The sequence below is a fragment of the Budorcas taxicolor genome, chromosome 2 (genome assembly GCF_023091745.1).
Source record: "Budorcas taxicolor isolate Tak-1 chromosome 2, Takin1.1, whole genome shotgun sequence".
NCBI classification, from domain to species: Eukaryota; Metazoa; Chordata; class Mammalia; order Artiodactyla; family Bovidae; genus Budorcas; species Budorcas taxicolor.
This window is the reverse complement of record NC_068911.1, coordinates 71,451,176-71,472,039: the sequence shown is the minus strand read 5'-3', so window position 1 is coordinate 71,472,039 and position 20,864 is coordinate 71,451,176. Positions and strand designations below refer to the sequence as shown.

At 40.2% G+C, this 20,864-nt stretch overlaps 1 protein-coding gene across 1 annotated transcript in view; it reads right to left on the bottom strand.

The window, feature by feature from the left end:
- The window catches only part of ABCB11 (ATP binding cassette subfamily B member 11), an 81,970-nt gene extending 61,328 nt beyond the window's left edge, over positions 1-20,642 (bottom strand). Inside the window, exons 1-7 of the mRNA XM_052635862.1 lie at positions 20,567-20,642; positions 19,099-19,120; positions 15,827-15,878; positions 14,809-15,047; positions 7,636-7,723; positions 6,258-6,391; positions 3,242-3,413 (exon numbers count right to left, since the gene is read on the bottom strand). Of these exons, the coding sequence (XP_052491822.1) occupies positions 3,242-3,413; positions 6,258-6,391; positions 7,636-7,723; positions 14,809-15,047; positions 15,827-15,878; positions 19,099-19,120; positions 20,567-20,642 (783 nt within the window). The remainder of the gene's footprint in view (positions 1-3,241; positions 3,414-6,257; positions 6,392-7,635; positions 7,724-14,808; positions 15,048-15,826; positions 15,879-19,098; positions 19,121-20,566) is intronic.
- Positions 20,643-20,864: the final 222 nt, after the last annotated feature.

Sequence of the window (20,864 nt, the reverse complement as noted above, 5' to 3'; positions counted from 1 at the left end):
GAGCATCACAAAAGAGTCAGATAAGGCTTGGCAACTAAACCACTGCCACCACCAAGCTTCATTCATGGATGTTTGTTGACATATCAAAATTATTCCATTAAAAGTCAGCATCAAAAAACCTCTCACAGATTAAGTCCCAGATAGAGCATTTTGTGGGACCACAGCGCTTTGGTCACCATATTAATGATGTTTTCAAGTCAAATTGTCACATTTCATTACTATTGGCCAAAGGCCATGTTATAGTTTACAAATACCAGATACAAAGACCAAGGCCCATGCAGGCATCATATTGGTTAGAATGTAGAATAAGAAAGAGGTTCTGAGCAGCCAGACACATGATATGATATGCAGAGGCAATTCCAAAGGAGAAAACCTCAGATGAATATTATACCACTTTGACTCTACTGTAGGGGATCAATTAACTAGGTTTGCCTTTCACAAAAGGAAAGAAAAAGACATTGCACTTGATATTACACAAGTTACTTCTTCTAAAATTGGACTTGAATTGAGTCCTATTTAGAATCAACCACCAAAAGAATTCACTGACACAGGTTAAGAAACAGGAAGGGGAGAAAGCAAATGTTGTGAAAGATTAACTGACTCAGAAATCTAAAAAGTATACATAGTACCCAGACTAAGGGAGTTTATATTCCAAGTTTTTCCAAACTTTTAGCAGCAAAACTCTCATCAAACAAAATCTTAGAATTTTAGCATACAAGTAGTATTTTATTCCAGTATATTTATTTCACAAGATTGAAAAGGCAACAATAAAGTGAGAATCGTTTTGTCAACATTAAAATTTGAATTTGGTTAGTATGGATGCCACTGCAGTTTTTACCACAATTCTCTTCTAATGTACTTCTAAAATATATAGAGGTGGCATGTTATTGTTGTTTAGTCGCTAAGTTGTGCCCATCTCTTTTGAGACCCCATGGGCTGTAGTCTGCCGTGGGATTTTCCAAGCAAGAAAACTGGATTGGGTTTCCATTTCCTTCTCCAGGGGATTTTCCCAACACAGGTATTGAACCCGTGTCTCCTGCATTGGTAGGTGGATTCTTTAACACTGAGCCACCAGAGAAGCCGATAGGTAATGAGAAAATTCCGTAGTTGCAAATGTTATCAGTTTTTATTGTAAAATGAAAAGTGAAAATGTTAGTCACTCAGTTGTGTCCAACTCTTTGCAACCCCGTGGACTGTAGCCTGCCAGGCTCCTCTGTCCATGGAATTCTCCAGGCAAAAATACTAGAGTGGGTGGCCATTCCCTTCTACAGGAGGTCTTCCCAACCCAGGGATCAAACCCTGGTCTCCTGAATTGCAGGCAGATTCTTTACCATCTGACCCACCAGGGAATCACATTAAAGAATCTCTTAATACCCCAGCTAAACTGATATAGGAGCTTAAAAGATGCATATTGGCAATATCATGTTTCCTACAGTAAATATAAAAGTCAGAAAAGGCATACAAGACCCACAATCACTTCTAATATGTCATATATTGCCCCTCCCCCTTTTTCTGTTCTGCTTTTGAATTGAGCTTTGTAAAATTGCTCACATCATTTTACACAAACATGCACAGACCTGAATCCAAGAAGAAACCAGTGCAGAACTGCAACATTCCAAATTGGTGACACATTTACAAGAAGTTGAAATATAGACACTAAGATGACAAGAGAAACTATGCTTTGAGCCTGTTTGAGTCCAAGTAAGCCAGGCCATGTTATTGGTCTCCAACATGTTAAAATGTGACACATGAGCCATTTAAGGGTGATTATTAATCTATGGTGGGTTTGAAGTAAGAGATTAAATATATTTAGAGGGGAAAAATGCTGAATCAAATGTTTGCAGAGTCCCCAACAACCCGCTGAAAAAGTTGAGGCTTTCCTGGAGTGCCACTGGAAAGCATTTGATAGGAAAAACTGTTGTAAAGCTTGCATGATTCAGTAGATTGAGAAAAAAATAAAAGCTAATATCTCTTTAGCAATTAATTCTGTGCCTACTGCTGTGCTAAGTGTATAACATGGATAATGCCTTGAGTCATCACAATGACTTTGGGGGTTATTAACTTTATTTTAACAAGGAGGAAACTGACATTTGACAGGTTAAACATATTTTTCTTGAGCCAAGTGATAGAGCCAGGTGGTGACCTACTTAAGTAGAGTGAGCTCTTTGCTATTGTCACTCTGTATTACCTGGGATGTGTTTGAGTAATATAGCCAGTGGAGGGTAGAGAATATTTTGCTAGAAAATATAGTCATGGAGATTGGTACTTGTTGCTCAGTGATCTGAATATGTGTGCAGTTTTCCACTTAAACTCTATTCTCATTTACAGCAAATTATTAGTGTACCAGATCCCATGATGTGTTATCTCATATGACTGCTCTGAAAGTAAAATGAAATAATTTCTCAGTCTTTGGGAGTGTTTTTTGGGGGGATGACCCCAAGTTCCTACTCCTACACTTTTTCCTGACTTGCATATCTGGGGAATGGAAACTGACTGGGATACTTCTCTGAATGGGTCAGATACCTCTCTGAAACTGATCACATGGGATGGAGATCACAGTGTGATTGCGGAAATCTCTTGTATGTGCTTGGTACTGATCCAGGTGTATTTGCTGGGTTTTTCTGAGGGAAGCATCTAAACTTGAGAGACCACGGAAGCCATATGTACACTAGACAGTGGGTAGGGATTTGGAATCAGGCTTCCTTGAATTCGACTTCCATTCTGTCTCTTGCTGGCTGTGCAGTTCTGTAAAAGTCCCTTTACCTCTCTGAGCCTCCGTTTCTTATATTTAAAATGGCATTAATACTTTATAAGATTGTTGCAAAATTATAGATCATGTCCATGAAGCTCCTAATAATGCCTGGCAAAATAGTAAATGTACAGTTAATACAGTTATTATTGGAGGAGAACGTGGCAACCTACTCCAGTATTCTTGCCTGGAGAATCCACATGGACAGAGGAGCCTGGCAGACTTCAGTCCATGGGGTCACAAAGAGTTGGACATGACTGAATGACTAAGCACATTTTTAATATTACTAATATAATAATATATGTGTTATTAAAACAGTCACCTTTAATAATGGAATGTTATTTGATACTGAGTAATAATCAAACAAAATAAATCAATGTAGTGAAAATGATATTAACTTAACACTCAGGAGAAGGGAAACAAGTTTCACATTTTTGGCTGTTTCTCAGTGCAAAAGTCTTCCCATGGAGAGAAGTGAGAAGACATTCTTACCAGACCAATGATGGCTGCTCCAATCCCAATGAGAGGGCTGACAGAGATAATAACCAAGGTCAGTTTCCAACCCTGGTAAAATCCCATCAGGAACCCAAAGATGCTCGTGGTCATGCGCTGAATGAAAATACCCATTTGGTCAGCAATGGCATCATTGACCTTGTTAACATCACTAGAAACAAAAGAGGCTGTGATCACTAAAACTGAATTTGGTCAATTCGAATCTCTTGCCCAGAAAGTTTAACCTTTTTTTTCCTAAATGCTCCCATTTCTGTATCCCATTGCCCTTGGGAAACTTTGTAGCTTCTCATGTCTTGGAAAATTTGCTGTAGTGTGGAAGGTCATTAAGCCTCTACCCTCATAGCCAACAGAGTTTGCCTTTAATCCAATTTTACCAACTAATGTTTACTCAACCTAGGCAAAGGCTTTTGGAAACCATCTTATTTGTCTCTTTTTCTTTCTCAACATTCAAAAAACTAAGATCATGGCACCCAGTCCTATCACTTCATGGCAAATAGATGGGGAAACAATGGAAACAGTGAGAGACTATTTTCTTAAGCTCCAAAATCACTTCAGATGGTGACTGCAGCCATGAAATTAAAAGACGCTTGTTCCTTGGAAGAAAAGTTATGACCAACCTAGACAGCATATTAAAAAACAGAGACATTGCTTTCCCAACAAAGCTATGGTTTTTCCAGTAGTCATGTATGGATGTAAGAGTTGGAGTCTTAAAGAAAGCTGAGCGCCAAAGAATTGATGATTTTGAACTGTGGTGTTGGAGAAGACTCGAGAGTCCCTTGGAGTGTGAGGAGATCCAACCAATCAATCCTAAAGGAAATCAGTCCTGAATATTCACTGGAAGGACTGATGCTAAAGCTGAAACTCCAATATTTTGGGCACCTGATGCAAAGAACTGACTCGTTGGAAAAGACCCTGATACTGGGAAAGATTGAAGGCAGGAGGAGAAGGGGACGACAGAGGATGAGGTGGTTGGATGGCATCGCCAACTCAATGGACATGAGTTTGAACAAGCTCCGGGAGTTGGTGATGGACAGGGAAGCCTGGCATGCTACAGTCCAGGGGTTGCAAAGAATTGGACATGACTGAGTGACTGAACTGAACTGAACTGAAAGCTAACATCCCGGTCTGACATGAAGAACCCTTCTTTTCTTTATATATGCTAAATCTTTTCAGTCTCAAAGTTCTATTCACATACCACCTATTTCGTAAAAATTTATATAATCCTCCAGGGAGAAGTATTATAGCAATGTGATTAATCTGTGTGTGTGTGCTTAGTGGTTTAGTCATATCTGACTCTTTGTAACCCACTGAACTATTACCCACCAGGTTCCTCTGTTCATGGGATTTTTCAGGCAAGAAATACTAGAGTGGGTTGCCATTTACTCCTGCAAGGGATCTTCCTGACCCAGGGATTTAACCTGTGTCTCCTGCGTCTCCTGCATTGCAGGCAGATTCCTTACCTGATGAGCCATCAGGGAAGCCTCCAATTAATCCATATACATGTTTTCGTGTATGTGCATGTAATTATTGCTTCCTGCTTATAGGTAGTATAGGAGAGTGGTTAACAGTCCTGACTCTGGAGCCAGACTCTGAATTTAAACACAGCTCTTCTCGGGCAAGTTACTTAATCTTTCTGTGTCTCAGTTTCCTCATCTATAAAATAGGGATAATAACAGAACCTACCTCAATAGGTAGCAATGAGGATTAGTTAATATATGTCAAGTATGTAGAACAGTGCCTAGCATATTATAAGCGATCAATATATATTAGCTCTGATTATTTGCTATTTAAGTTCCTTGAGATCAGGAGTTCTGTGGTATACCTTAATGCCTTGCACAGGGTAAGTGCTCCAGAGTATTGGTTGACAATAATTACATTAAATTCATATTCCTACAAACCTTCCATAATCTCAGGTCCAGATGGAGCAAACAAGGGTCAGGACTTAATAGCAAAAGGATCTAAGATATTACATAGAGATTAGACAATTGTATTCTAACAAGGATAAGTATCTATTCAAAGTCAAAATACGTAAAGGCAGAATCAGTGCTGGAGACTAGGGATCCCAATATTCAGTCCTCTTTTATTGTCACTACACTGCTAAATGTCTTTCATGGGACCTCAAATTTCAATAAGTTTCAACAGTTCTCATTAATCAGGGCTTGGCTCATTCAAAAATTACATGGGGTTGGGGGGGGATGCTATTAACGACTCAAACTAATATTTAGGTAGGGCTTTGTGGGTGACTTAGTGGTAAAGAATTTGCCTGCCAATACAGGAGATACAGGTTCAATCCTTGGATCAGGAAGATCCCCTGGAGAAGGGCTTGGTAACCCACTCCAGTACTTTACCTAGGAAATCCCATGGACAGAGGAGCCTGGCGGGCTGCAGTCCATGGGGGTCACAGAGAGTCAGACATGACTTAGTGACTAAACTACAACAAAGTATTTAGAAATAAACTGGATTTAAATCCAGTTTTCAGTTTAAATCTGTCTCAAATTATTTTGAATTTTTTGCTTTTGTTTTTATGTGCAGAAATTACATCAACAGACAAAGCAAGATATTAATAATTCATTCTGATTGTATTGTTTTCCTTATGGGGACATAGATTGTGACATCCCTCAGTTTCTCCTTTCAAGGCCAAATAACCCTACTTCTTTTAAACTGTCGTCTATAATACATAATAATTTGATAAACCATTACCTATGAAAAAGTCACGCTTCCTATAAAAGCCCAACTTAAGAGACAAAATGCAGCAAAAAGAACTGAAAATGTTTCTGCAATTGTCATTAATTTAGAAACAAAAGTTCCATTAGAGAAAAATCACATGTCCATTAAAACATCCTACCAGGGACTTACCTGGCAGTCCAGTGGTTAAGACTCCGTGCTTCCACTGCACGGTGCATAGGTTCAATCCCTAGTCAGGGAACTGGAGCTCACATGCCCTGTGGTGCAGGCCAAAAAAAGAAAAAGAAAAAAAATCCTACCAGCCACTTACTCAGAAAATCTTGTATTCAGCTCTCCCACTGAATTGCAGTCAAACCATCCAATTTCCATCCTCATTATGCTCCTAAAGTAAAATTTTCTCATTTTCTGTATCTGACGAGCTGCAGCAATTACCCAACAGCATATCTGGAAATGGAGCAAGGAATGTTTAGCATTGTGATAAGAACAGGCATTAATTCCTTCTCTTTTCATTAGAAAATACTTTCACTAGAACAGCTGAAAAAAAGAGGTAAGTAATTCACAACATGCCTCTTGTTCAGAACTAAAGTGTGAGCTCTGACATCTGCAGCTGAGAGTGGAGACAGGTGGAACCCTGTGAACAGGGAAGCCAGAGACTTGGGTTTGAATCCAGCTTGACCACTTCCAGAGTTAACCTTATTAACTGTCACTCTCCTCATGTGTAGAAGGCTCATCACACCAAAAGTAAAATTTTGCTCCTAAATCACTACTTTTGATGCCACTTCCAAGTAAAGTTTTCTCCTGAGAGCCCTGCCAATAAGCATGCATATAGAGTTTTCAGCCCTGGAGGAGGGCATGGCAATCCACTCTGGTACTCTTGCCTGGAGAATCCCATGGTCAGAGGAGCCTAATGGGCTATGGCCCAAAGGGTCACAACGAGTCAGACACGCCTGAAATGACTTAACATGAATGCCTGCAGCTTTCAAGCTCTTGGACAATGATTTTCAGAAAAAAGTAAGACAAAAATTATGACATGAGCAGGGAATCTTGCCTACGGTTTCCCTCCCAAGCAAAAGAAGCCTGTCATTAAAGCTTTAGTGCCAGGATGGTGGGGATGGATGAGGATTAAGTCATTTCTCTTTATAACTGAAACTAACTTCCCAGAATTCATAAGTGAATGGAGAGTAGGAGGAATTTATTATTTTCTCTACATGAGAAGGCAAAAGATAAAATGTTTTTCTTCCTTAGTAAGAGTTAAATAACACCAAGCCCTCCCATAACTGAAATCTAGAATATGGGTTCAGTTTACAGAATTTGGGTTGGAATTCAAGAGAAAAAAGAAAGTCAAGCTTGCTTTCCTCCAATTCCCCACATCCACTTTCCACAGGGACCCAGTCTCCTTGTATGAAAACATCTACCGCTATTTCTGAGTTTAGAAGAGAGACTGAAGCAGGGAGGGCAGGGGAGGGCAACACACTGAAGCAGAATGTCTGTTCTCTACCCTGCTATGCAAGTGCCCATATCCTCCTCCCCACCTGAGAGGAAAAATTCTTTCCATCCTCTTCATCCCCCTGAAATAAAACTGTAGTCCTTGGGGCTTCTGAATAACTTTAAAGAACACATTTTGCATTTCATTGTCATGTCTTTGAACCCAGATGTTGATCTATAAATAAAATGCAAGTGTCACTAACTTGAAAATATCCTGTGACAAGCACTCCGACAGCGACGCCAGCATAGTAACTGGCAAAGTTGACCATTTCGGACTCAATGTCCAGAAACCTTCAAAAGAGGGGAAAAACTGGTAAGACTCACAGGTACCAAAGATTACCTTTGTGCAGAGGATTTTAAAATACACATATTATATATTTAAAATATACACATTGTATGTTACATACATATCGTAAATAAAATGGATAAAGCATTTTATCTGTGTAGAATTACAATCAATCCAAATCCCCAAACAGACCTCACGGTACCCATCGTAGCAAACATGCCTACCTCCTTCGTGTTTACAGGTGGAGATGCGAGCGTTGTGTAGTAATTAATAGGCAGTTGAGGGAAGACAGAGGACCCTAGATGGCAGCCTAGAGCTCTGTCCACTGAGGCCCATTTCACTCGTGGTCATTACTACTGAAAGCACAGTCACAGCTGGAGAAAGATTTCAAAAAGCCAGACCAGTGTCTGCAAAGGCACTGGTAGAGAGAGGTGTGCTGTAAATCAGGAGGCTTATGTTACCTACTCTAAGTAACAACTTATGTTACTTACTCTAGGTAACAACTTTCAACTCCTTCCTCTCAGAGTAACAGTGGGAGAAATGTGTGTGTCATCCTTCCCATTGTTTTGTTGTTGTTTAGTTGTTAAGTTGTGTCCTACTCTTTGTGACCCCATGGACTGTAGCCCACCAGGTTCTTTTGACCATGAAATTTTCCAGGCAGGAATACTGGAATGGGTTGCCACTTCCTCCTCCAAGGGATCTTCCTAACCAAGGGATTGAACCCACATCTCCTGCATTGGCAGGCAGATTCTTTACTGCTGAGCCACAAGGGAAGCCCCTGTCATCCCATAGAGAGAGAAAAACAATTTCTTCACCAAGTCTTTCTGCTGACCACAGCCCAGAAAACTTTGCTCTCCAGGACAATCTCTAAGGTTGAAGTCAAAGAATTTGTGAGGAAGCAAGGAAACTATACAGCATTTTCCCATCAAAGCTATCACATTGTGAAACAGGGTTTGGAATTGGAAGGGGCAGGAAGGGAAGAAAAAAATGATTCTGAAATTGCTTTTGGGAAATAAGTTTTATCACTAGAAAATTAACACTTTGGTTGATGTTACATCTGAGCCACAGAGACAAGCTAGATACCCATTTCTTTAGAGAATCAGAAAGTATCCTCTTTAGCCTAGATGTTCTCATTCTACCAGCTTTCTGCTTCTATCAGCCTTCCTTTTGTGACCCAAGTTTGAATTGTTCTTTCCCTCTACTGAATTCAGACCAAGTATTTAATTATAATTTATTTAATTCAGAACAAACTATTATTCCATGGCAGATTTTATTGCCATTTTGCACTGTTATTCAATATTTTTATTGAATATATTTATTTCGAGTATATTCATGTTTCTCTTGCTAGTAAACTATGAGTGACTTGAGAGCAAACACTGCTTGCTTTCGCTGCCGAAGCCTGATACAATATGTTACACATAGTAGGTACTAAATGGTTTCTAGATTTTTCTTTCACTTGAAAAATACTAAAGAGGAAGGAAACAACTGCCTTAGGCTACCCTTCTGACAGTTTCCAAACCAGCTAATATGTCTGTGTTTACCACATTCCTAGTTTTTCTTGATGATTTAAGGGGACCCCTAGAGTGAACAAGATCTAGAAAATCATAAACTTATATACAAGTATCCACAATCAGAGGCCTTTTCAAATCCTAAATTCCTACAAAGATAGAGTGTATACGGTAGTATTATGAGTATTATATATATTGTCACCCTGCTTATTTAACTTATATGCAGAGTACATCATGAGAAACACTGGGCTGAAGGAAGCACAAGCTGGAATCAAGACTGCCGGGAGAAATATCAATAACCTCAGATATGCAGATGACATCACCCTTATGACAGAAAGTGAAGAGGAACTAAAGGGCCTCTTGATGAAAGTGAAAGAGGAGAGTGGAAACGTTGGCTTAAAGCTCAACATTCAGAAAACGAAGGTCACGGCATCCGGTCCCATCACTTCATGGGAAATAGACGGGGAAACAGTAAAACAGTGTCAGACTTTATTTTGGGGGGCTCCAAAATCACTGCAGGTGGTGCTTACAGCCATGAAATTAAAAGACACTTACTCTTGGGAAAGAAAGTTATGACCAACCTAGACAACATATTAAAAAGCAGAGACGTCACTTTGTCAACAAAGGTCCGTCTAGTCAAGGCTATGGTTTTTCCTGTAGTCATGTATGGATGTGAGAGTTGGACTGTGAAGAAAGCTGAGTGCCAAAGAATTGATGCTTTTGAACTGTGGTGTTGGAGAAGACTCCCTTGGACTGCAAGGAGATCCAACCAGTCCATCTTAAAGGAGATCAGTCCTGGGTGTTCATTGGAAGGACTGATGTTGAAGCTGAAACTCCAATATTTTGGTCACCTGATGCGAAAAGCTGACTCATTTGAAAAGACCCTGACACTGGGAAAGATTGAGGGCAGGAGGAGAAGGGGATGACGGAGGATAATATGGTTGGAAGGCATCACTGACTCAATGGACATGGGTTTGGGTGGACTCCAGGTGTTGATTATGGACAGGGAGGCCTGGCGTGCTGCAGTTCATGGGGTCGCAAAGAGTCGGACACAACCAAGCGACTGAACTGAACTGATGAGTAAAGATTTCTAATGTATAAATGAGTGCATGCTCTTGGTTTTCTGTTTGTGAAATAAAATTTGTGTGTCCCCGAAACAGAAAACTATGAGCATTTGTCAAAAAGTTTTACTTAGGTTCCTTGGAATGCATTTATTCTATAGACTATGTAAGCAGAGGTGAGAGAGTGCCTGTCATGAAAAATGCAGCTGCCAGTCATGGATGAAGGACCCATTGACTCAGCTGTGGGATTTACTGGAGCAAAGTTCAGGAAAATTGCATCACTGTTGGGGGGTGTGGATAGCAACATGTGTGGTTTGTGGTTCTTCTCACTCACGAGGCACCCCAGAGATGAATCATTAACTCAGTTTTATTTATTCTGGGAAGAATCATTAGAGTTTTAAAGACTATTTGGGAATATTTCTGGGACAACAGGGCAAGCCTATCAGAAAAACTGTTGGAAGGAAAACAGGAGATTGACTTGGATCCTTTGATTGCACATCAGACTCTTTATCATCTGCATGGTGGAAAACTATCGTGATTATAAAATCCTAGAAAGTATTCTATAAAGTTTATAGGTGATTTGAGTGTCTTTCTTTTTAACAGCAAAACTGACATATGCCTACTTGAGTGAATTAAGATTGCCCTGACACATTTGTCAAAGAGAGAAGAGGGGAGAAAAATATCAATTAGAGGGAAAAGGTAAAATAGATGATATGAGGATTCTTGCCTTGCTTTTTAAGAAAAATAAGATAAATAAAATTGAATCAGTCAATGATATGAGTTTGAGCAAACTCCAGGAAATAGTGAAAGATAGGGAAGCCTGGTGCACTGTAGTCCATGGGGTCACAAAAAATCAGACATGACTTAGCGACTGAACAACAGCAATGTATACCGAGGTTTCAGATGTCCTAAAGCCTTAGATTTCTCATTGAAGATACCTAGGAGGTCTTTATGACAAGATGTATTGACTCACCAGAAGCTCTCCTTTCACTAGGGTTTTTATGAACTGTAGGGGTTCATAGCGGTTCTTATGCACTGTGGACTCAGTAGCATTGACACCTTAGAGTAGGTCCCCAGCCTCTGGGTCGCATACGGGTACCTCCCATTAGCTCAGTGGCAGCATTAGGTTAGAAACAAAGTGTATAATAAATGCAATGCACTTGAATCATCTTGAAACCTTCCTCCCCACACCCTATCCATGGGAAAAAAATGTCTTCCACAAACTCAGTCCCTGGTGCCAAGAAGGTTGCGGGCCATTGCATTAGAGTGAATATCAATGGCAACCCAACTGGTAGAAATGGATCCATATCCTACTTCCAAAATATCAAGGATCCATATTCCTCAATGCATGGGACATTGACCTATGGACAAATGATTTATTACTAGGTGAAGATGCTTTATAGAATACCCTCACACTATGCTAGCACATTGCCAGAATGGCTAATGCCATTGTGAGCTATATTACAGAGAGATTCTGCACGCCCTTTATATAGTTTTCCCCCAGTGGTAACATCTTGCAAAACTGTTGGACATTATCACAACGAAGATGTTGACTTGGATACAATGAAGAGCAGAATATTTTCTTCATTCAAAGATTCCTTATGTCGCTCTTTGATATCTACACATATCTCCATCTTTCTCACATTTCTGGAGACCAGAAGTCTGAGATCAGCTTCACAGGATTGAAGTCAAGGTGCTGGCGGGGGTGCACGTTCTGCAAAGGCTCTAGAGGAGAATCTGTTTCTTCCTCTTCCAGCTTCAGGTAGCTACAGGCATTCCTGAGCTTGGGATCTCACTCCAGTCCCTTATAGGCACCTTTGTCTCTTTTTCTCTCTAAAGTCAGATCTCCTTCTGCCTCTTTTTAGTAACCGTCTCTTTAGTAACCATCACGAGTAAAACTACTCATGATTGCAGTTAGGGCTCACCTGGGTAATCCAGTATAATCTCCCCAAGATATTTTAGTTAGTTATATCTGCATAGACTCTTCTTCCCATACAGGGTAACATTCACAGGAATATCGTAGATATCTTTGGGGACCATTATTCAGCCTACTGGAGCTACAGTCAGGGCTTCCCACATGGCTCAGTGATAAAGAATCCACTTGCCAATGCAAGGAGGTACAGGAGATTCAGATTCAATCCCTGGGTCAGGAAGATCCCCTGGAGGAGGAGATGGCAACCCACTGCAGTATCCTTGCCTGGAAATCTCGGTCCATAGGGTAGCTAAGAGTCAGACACAAGTGAGCACACATGCATGCATGGAGCTACAGTCAAGATATAGATAATAACAAGTGTTGGTGTGAGTGTGAAGAAACAGGACCCCTCACACATGTTAAGTGTTAGTCACTCAGTCATGTCCGGCTGTTTGTGACCCCATGGACTGCAGCCCACCAGGCTCCTCTGTCCGTGGAATCCATTGGGCTCCAGCCACCGCTCCTTGCTCCTCTCGGCCGCCTCTGACCTCGGGTGTGGGGTAGCTCCTCCTCTCCTTCATTCATTCTTCAGTTTATCTAAGAGCACTTGTTATCTTGAATATGTCTCAAATGCCAGTCCCTCTAACATTTATTTCCAATTTTGAAGGCATTATAGGATATACTTTCAGGATCTTTCTGTTGAGTTTATTTTCACGAGTGTTATTGTTTTCCAGTCGCTCAGTCGTGTCTGACTCTTTGCGACCCCATGGACTGCAGCATGTCAGGCTTCCCTCTCCTTCACTATCTCCCAGAGCTTGCTCAAACTCATGTCTATTGAGTTGATGATGCCATCCAACTATCTCATCCTTCATCACCCTCTTCTCTTCCTGCCCTCAATATTTCCTAGTATCAGGGTCTTTTCCAATGAGTCAACTCTTCTCATAGGATGGCCAAAGTTTTGGAGCTTCAGCTTCAACATCAGTCCTTCCAGTGAATATTCAGGGTTGATTTCCTTTAGGATTGACTGATGTTATTAACAACTGGGGTCTTTTTACATATGAAAGTCTGAATGGATTTGTTTTTCCAAAGGGGGAAGTGATTAGTTCACATTTTGTAGTCATATCACTCTGTAAATATCAGTTCAAGTCTTCTGTTCTCCAACATAAATGAAAGAAAATAAAAGATTGTCATTGTGAATCCCCTGGGTGTCCAGTGGTTAGGACTCTGCAGAGGACTCAGGTTCAATCCCTGGTTGGGGAACTAAGATCTTGCAAGCCACCTAGCGCACATAAAAATATTTTAAAGACTGTCATTGCAGACAGTCTCTTTTTTATACAAATTGTTATATTACTTCCAAATTTAGAAGAGAAATATACACATTTATATGTTGGAAATTTATTTCTTATGAGTAGGCTTATTTTTTAAGGATAATTCTGTGCACTGTATGTTGTCCTGTACTTTTCTGTCAAGTGCTAACCAGTTCATAACTACATATTTATCTGCATGATCATTGATTTCATGATGGTCTCACCAATGAGACGTGAGCTCCATAAAGATAAGGACCATTACTCATAAGATACCACTACTCATAAGATAAATGTGTAGCCTTTATGCTTACACATTTTCCAGGTATATAACTGGTGTTCCAAAAATTTTGGTTGAATGAGTAGATGAATGAAAGATGCTAACCACAAATATTAAGGAAGAATATCAGTAATTTAGATGGATTTGTCATAATCTGGAATCAAGCCTACAGAAAAATTTTTAAATGGTGGAGAATCACTTGAGGGAGCCATTCCAAGTGTCTGTCTAGCCAGGATGTGCCCTGCTCTTGATTCTTGAACCTGAGTGAGTTTATATGTGAAAATGATCTTGTTCTGGCCCTGAGGCAGCATGAGGCAGGCTGCAAAGTCCTATGACAGTGAGTCAACCCTGCGTATACTGCAGACTCACTGATTACGTGGTCAGGCTTATCACAGACAGAACAGGAGCACAGTGAGCTCTGGCTAATTCTGCACGGCTATCTTCTGTTCCTAGCACCACGTCACTCTTTCACAGCAACTCAACTGCTAGTTGAGGCCAGTGACCCCTACTCCAAGTCTGAGAGCACAGGAATGATGAAATTCCCATTGTAGAGAGAAGACTGGCAGTCAAGTGGGTCATCAGCCACAGCCACAGAAGCTGGGGGACAAAAGAGAAGAGAGGAAGGAAGGAAAGAGGAAAGGGGGGAAGAGAGAGGAAGGAAGGGAAAAGGAAGTCTCAGATATGAGAAATGACAAGCACTCAAGCAAAATTTATGAGTCACCTTCCAATGATATTAAGTATTGATAGTGTCATTCTCAAGCCTACTGTCTACAAAGTGTGACATTTGGGTACATATTTAATGAGTAATTTTCAATTCTGTATTTTGTTGCTGTTGTTGGAATTTTAAAACCCAGTGGAATAAGAACTTCAGGGCAGAGTAATTTATAGAAATATGTGTAAATTTGTTTCTGTTCATTCCATGTTAGATACCACTCCATGTCCTTCCTGTAAGGTTCTCTTTACAAATTTTGAATTACAAGCTGAGATATGAGCAAACAAAAAAGTAAAAACAAATAGCAGCCTACCCGCAGCGTGTCCCATTTGTCGTGTTCTGGTTGAGGGAGCCGTTGGTCCACACTATGGTGTTATTCACACATGCTTTTCCAGGGATACTGAGTTCTTGTAATTCCATGTCATACTCAATAAAAACATCTGTCATTGTGCCAAAAATGAGTAGCACACCTGGATAGGCTGCTCCATGGAGAAGCGCACATAAACTCCCCATGCACATCAGGCAAATGTCAGTCTTTGAAGAAAATCGAAACTTGAAAAACAAAGGATTCAGAGATCATCTATGGGTGAAAAGCAGGAGAGGTAGGAGGACTATTTAATTTTAGTTACTAGAGTCTGATAAATAGTGTTCAACACCAAGTCTTAAGGGAATTGTTTTAATTGAAATGTAGAGTTCTCACTAACACTGAAATAACGGTGCATCAATTATCCAAGTCATTAAACTCTTACGTTGTTAACTCATGTTCTTTCCTTCCTAGCCTCTAATTTATTCTCTTTACATCAAGAGCTGAATTTAGTTCTTAGATTTCGATCCCCAACTTAGAGGGGAACAATCACTGACACTGATGCTATTGCCATGTAGATGCTCCATATGGCTTATTCAGCAATAGTAGAAATCGGCTCCCAGAACCGATATTGATAATGAAGAGCATCTGCTTGTGCCCAGAAATGTCTCCATTTTGCAAATTTGAAGAAAATACCTACACTATGGAACTTCTAAAGGCATCACAAGAATAAATATGCTTAGCATGGTTACTGTGACAATTTTCCTTACTAAAATGATCATTAGGGACTTAGAGATTATCTTCTAGAACACTTTTCTGATCTACCAGATAGAATGTGTGTGTTTAATCAGCAATATATTTCTAATTACTGATCCACATGTTGTCACATAGACAAAGTTTATGACTGAAAAAAGTGATCACTATAGTTAAGCACCTGCCAATATGACTAAAAAATTAACATTTTCTCCATGATCTGAACAACTCACAGTTGCAAAACCTATGCCATTAATCAGCATAGTTTTATTACCAATCGAAAGAAGCCAACTTGACTGCTACCACCTTTCTTCTCATCTTGTAACCTGAAGAGAAAAACATGGGGACTTACAGACCATCCTTTCCAAAGCAATGAGAAATTCTCCCTAAATTGTGATTTCATGAGTCATTCTTTAGTAAGAATGAAAGTCCCCACTGGCTGTGAAATTCTTTCCAAAACTGGTATCTTAAAAACTATTACTTTCAGATTTACCTCTTCTAGCAATTTCAGTATAGCTGTGTCTCTTGTTCAGTAGAGATTCACTGAGGTTTTTTCAGAGAGGTTTTTTCTCTCTTTGAGAGAAAGCAAAAAGTACTCTGCACCCCCAGCTGTAGTAACAAATAACTGTGGAACCTCAGCGTTGACCCTTAGTTTATATCTACCTTCATTTCCTTGTGAGTAAATTTAGGTGGTTGGATTATCTAATTTATTGCTTCTAGCTCTTAAAAAGCTTGCAACTACATCAAATAGTGCTGATATGAAAAATTCAAAAACTCCCATACTTCCCTTAAAACCATATTTACTTACTATTTCTTGTTCAATTTATTGCTCAGAAAATTGTCCTTAACCCATTCTTGAACTTTCTAATGCCAAGTAGGTCTAATTCACCCAAGTTATCTATTCACGAATACACCTTAGGTATTATTTCCACCAGGAACCGCTCTACTCCATTGGCTCTTTGGGAATACCCACGCATCTTGTTTTCTCACTTCCTTCCTCCTTCCATACCAGTTTGTCATCTCAGTTGAGACCCACAGTTCTTTGTGTGTTAGTTGCTCAGTCATGTCCAACTCTCCCACCAGGCTCCTCTATCTCTGGAATTTCCCACGGCAAGAATACTGGAGTGGGCTGCCATTTCTTCCTCCAGAGGATCTTTTCAACCCAGGGATCAAACCTGGGTCTCCTGCATTGCAGACAGATTCTTTATCATCTGAGCCACCAGGGAAGCCTAGTTCTTTAAACCCTCCATTTACTTACAATCACTAAATACCATCAAGATTTTCCTTCCTTGGACTTGCCTGGTGATACATTGGATAAGCATCTGCCTGTCATTGCAGGGGCCAGGGGTTCAATCTCTGTCTGGGAAGATTCCGCATGCCTTGGAGCAACTAAGCCCATGCGTCACAACCACTGAGCCAGTGCTTGAGAGTCCACAAGCAGCAATTACTGAGGCCATGCACCTGGAGCTTTTGCTCTGCAACAAGGGAAACCACTGCAACGAGACGCCCAGATGGAGAGAAGCCCCGCTCTCTGCAACTAGAGAAAGCTAGAGCGAAGCAGCAAAGACCTGCCACAACCAAAGAGAAAGTAAATTAAAAAAAAAAAAAGATTCTCCTCCTCCAGGCATTCCAGGTCCCATTGCCAGCCATTTGGACCATGCTCTCACCATCATCCTCAATCCTTTTTTGCAGATTCATCTTTGGAAACTCCATCTCTGCATTCAGTCCACTGTTCCTCCTTCTCCTCCTGAAGCCAGGCTGTTAGGCCCACAGAAGACAACCTCTCCACCATCTAAACAGATACCGACACCTGCTGTGCTTAGTGCTCAGCTGCCCTAAGCTTCCCTTCCAGCTCAGGGTGGAATCACAAACCCTTGCTGATACGTCCAAAGCCCTCTGTGATCTGGCCAGTTGACTCTCTTACCTGTTTCCTCCTGCTTCACTCCACCCAAGCCGCCTGGCCTCTCTGCTGACTTTCATCCGTACCAAATCTGTTCCCACCTCTGGGTGTTCGCACTTGCTATTTCCTCTCACCAAAGTGTTCTTTCTTCGGATAATAAAATGGAGAACTCCCTCACCTCCTTCATATCTTCTCTCAAAAGCTGCCTTTTCAAGGGGGCCATCCATGGTCAAAGTCTTTAAAATTTCAACTTTCCCCCCACATCATTTCAAATCTCCATTTCCATGTTTATTGTTTTTTCTTAGAAAGGGGATGATAAACTATCATTATCTACCATGCTATATATTTTATTTATTTATGGTGTTTATTATGTCTCCCTCACTAAAGGAGAGAACTCTTCAAAGGCATGTTAAGTTCCTCAAGACAGAGATGTCTGCCTATTTTTTTTTCTTTTCTGTATCTTCAGCGTCTAAACCAGTGCCTGATACCCAGCATGTGTGTATGTGTGTTAGTTGCTCAGTCGTGTCCGACTCTTTGCAACCCCATGGACTGTAGTCCACCAGGCTCCTCTGTTCATGGAATTCTGCAGGCAAGAGTACTGTAGTGGGTTGCCATTTCCTTCTCCAGGGAATCTTCCCAACCCAGGGATCGAACCCAGGTCTCCTGGATTGCAGGCAGATGCTTTACCAGGCAGATGATTCCCAGCAAGTCCTCAATTAATACTTGTGAAATGAATGAATGAATATGGTCTTCAACCTCAACTCAACCCAAGGCACGATATTTCATTCCTCTACAGATTGTTCCCATTCCCCTCAGTGGCTTTATCAAACTTTCACTGTGATCTTCTCACTCCCCGTTACCACATCTATGCAGACATAGGTTCATTTTCTCTAAAAACCAGAGTACTCACTCAACCTTCCTGCTTATCCTCTCACTGCAGCTCATTTATCTGCATCCTCCATTTCTCTGCACCCATGCCCTTTTCTATCTGTTTCGCACCCAATGAGACAAGAGTGGTTCTTCTGTCCTCAACTGATCCTACCATTCCAAGTGAAAAGCTAGTGTTGCCACAACCACCAGCTCTCTCTGTCGTGCAGTATTAACACTTAAAATGTTTTACACATCTTCAGCCTTTACCTTTCCACCACCTCCATTTCAGAAACGTAGCTGGCACCTCCTTATCTTCTAAATCATAATCCATTAATCCTGTCCTCATGGCAAATTAGGGTAAACTGATTTTTGGTTTATAAGAGAATTTCAACTCTTAAAGAGAAATATCTAGTCACTACATTTTAGGTTTCTACAATTTGCTTTTGGGAAGAATTGGGATTTTCTTCTGTAAAAAGAACCTCCTCTGCAACCATGAAACCTTACATGTCCAACTTTTCCTCTGCTTGTTTAAGTCAGAAATTCTGTGGGGTTCCTGGACATATAGGGGATATTTGAACCTAATCCAGAAGGAATATTGCCAAAGATTTTTGAAATCAAGTTATAGGATTGTTTTAAATAGAAAAGGAATGGATTATATATACCATTTTGTAGGCAGTGCAATGTATATGAAAATATTGCTTCTGCTTTGTGCCTTTTATGTGAATATTAGGGGAATTATTTTGAAAATGTGTTGCATTGTTGAAGCAGTCACTTACTTTGATTTTTTATCATTGTTATCTGTCAGGATAAAAACAATACATAAAGCAGTTAATCGTAATGACAAAATGAAACATAATCATTAACAATTTTGCTCTGGAAAAACATTTCTATGATTATTTTATTCATGGAACAACACAAAATAATTATTTGCTTTTTCACCTTTCTCTGTCTTCCTCCGTATTATAGAAGAAAACACTGTTTCACATATAGGACTGCTGTCTTGACTACATTTTCTCCAGAAAATGAAATCTTTTTATCTTCTGAATGCTAACTAAAGACCAATATTTGTACATTAGTTACAGAAAAATCTGATTTTTTTGAACTACCAAATAAAATGAATACTTATTTATCGTTTGGTTTTTTAGAAACATCAGAATTTATCTACTTAAAATACAGACCATAAAATACAGACAATAAGATGTCATTGACACCCCCGTGCCAGTAGAAGCCATTGAATTGAGCCACATATTACTTTCCCTAGCATAAGTCAGAGCAGATGGAAGGGAAGAGATGAAAGCAGGGGTTCAGGGTCATGGGCATAGGGAAGCCATAGTGAAAGGAACCCAGGATTTTAATGTCAGCCATCATCATGGGACAGCACATCCTGGTTCCCCTGGCATTTTCATTTCATTTCATACAGAGTAAAGAGGCATTATAGTGTAGATAAAGATTAACCTCTCATATTTGGGAGTCAGAACTGGGTTAGGGTTATGGCTCCTTTAATCAATAGTCACGCAATCTTTGTCAAGCTTAAGACAATGTATCTAAGTCTCAGTTTCCTTTTCTATAAAATGTAAAATCATAGGACTTTTGGAAATCATCTGCCCTTACCACACTCTAGGTACTTGTGCTATGGATCCCCATCCACTTTACCTCACTCTGGCCAGCAGTGTCTTTGTACCAGTCCTCTCAGAGAGCAATGCTCACTAAATGCATATTACTATAATCAATTATAGCAATATACAAATAAAGGTAATAATAATAAAAGCATTGAAAGTGTTAGTCGCTCAGTCATGTCTGACTTTTTGCGACTCCATGGACTGTAGCCCAACAGGCTCCTCTGTCCATGGAATTCTCCAGGCAAGAATACTGGAATGGGTAGCCATGCCCTTCTCCAGGGGATCTTCTTGACCCAGGGATCAAACCCAGCTCTCCTGCATTTCAGGCAGATTCTTTACCATCTGAGCCAGTGCTAAAACAACCTCAGTCTATCCATGGAAAAAAATATTTATAGTGAGATGTTTCACTCTCCCAAGATTTATCCATTCTTACCTAGCACTCTCAGCAGTTATATTACATGGATTCTTGGGAGAAATACCCAGGTTGTGTAAGAAGAATATGAGGTAATAGTTCTACTTATTGTTGCTGAATTTTCTCTGCTCCTTGAATATCTTCACTAGTTTGTTCCACTTTTGTTTTCACTTTTTTTTGTACAAGAGACAATAAGATAAAAAGGCCACTTACATGAGCTGTCTGACTCAAACCCATGATTGTCCTCTCCAAATTTCTTCACACTGCGAAGAATTACTGAGTCAGACATAACAATTGCAGTTCACAGCAAAAAAAAAAAAAAAAAAAACCCTAGAAAATAAAAGAAAAGAGTGACTGCAGAGGAAGACAAGATGGCGAAGGAGTAGCCAGATGGGCAGTACATCTGTCTCCATGGATACATCAGGAATACACCTTCAGATGCAGACGGTCTCGCAGAACACCAGCTGAGAGCAGACAGGAGTCCCTGACCACTGGAAAGGAATATATAGAT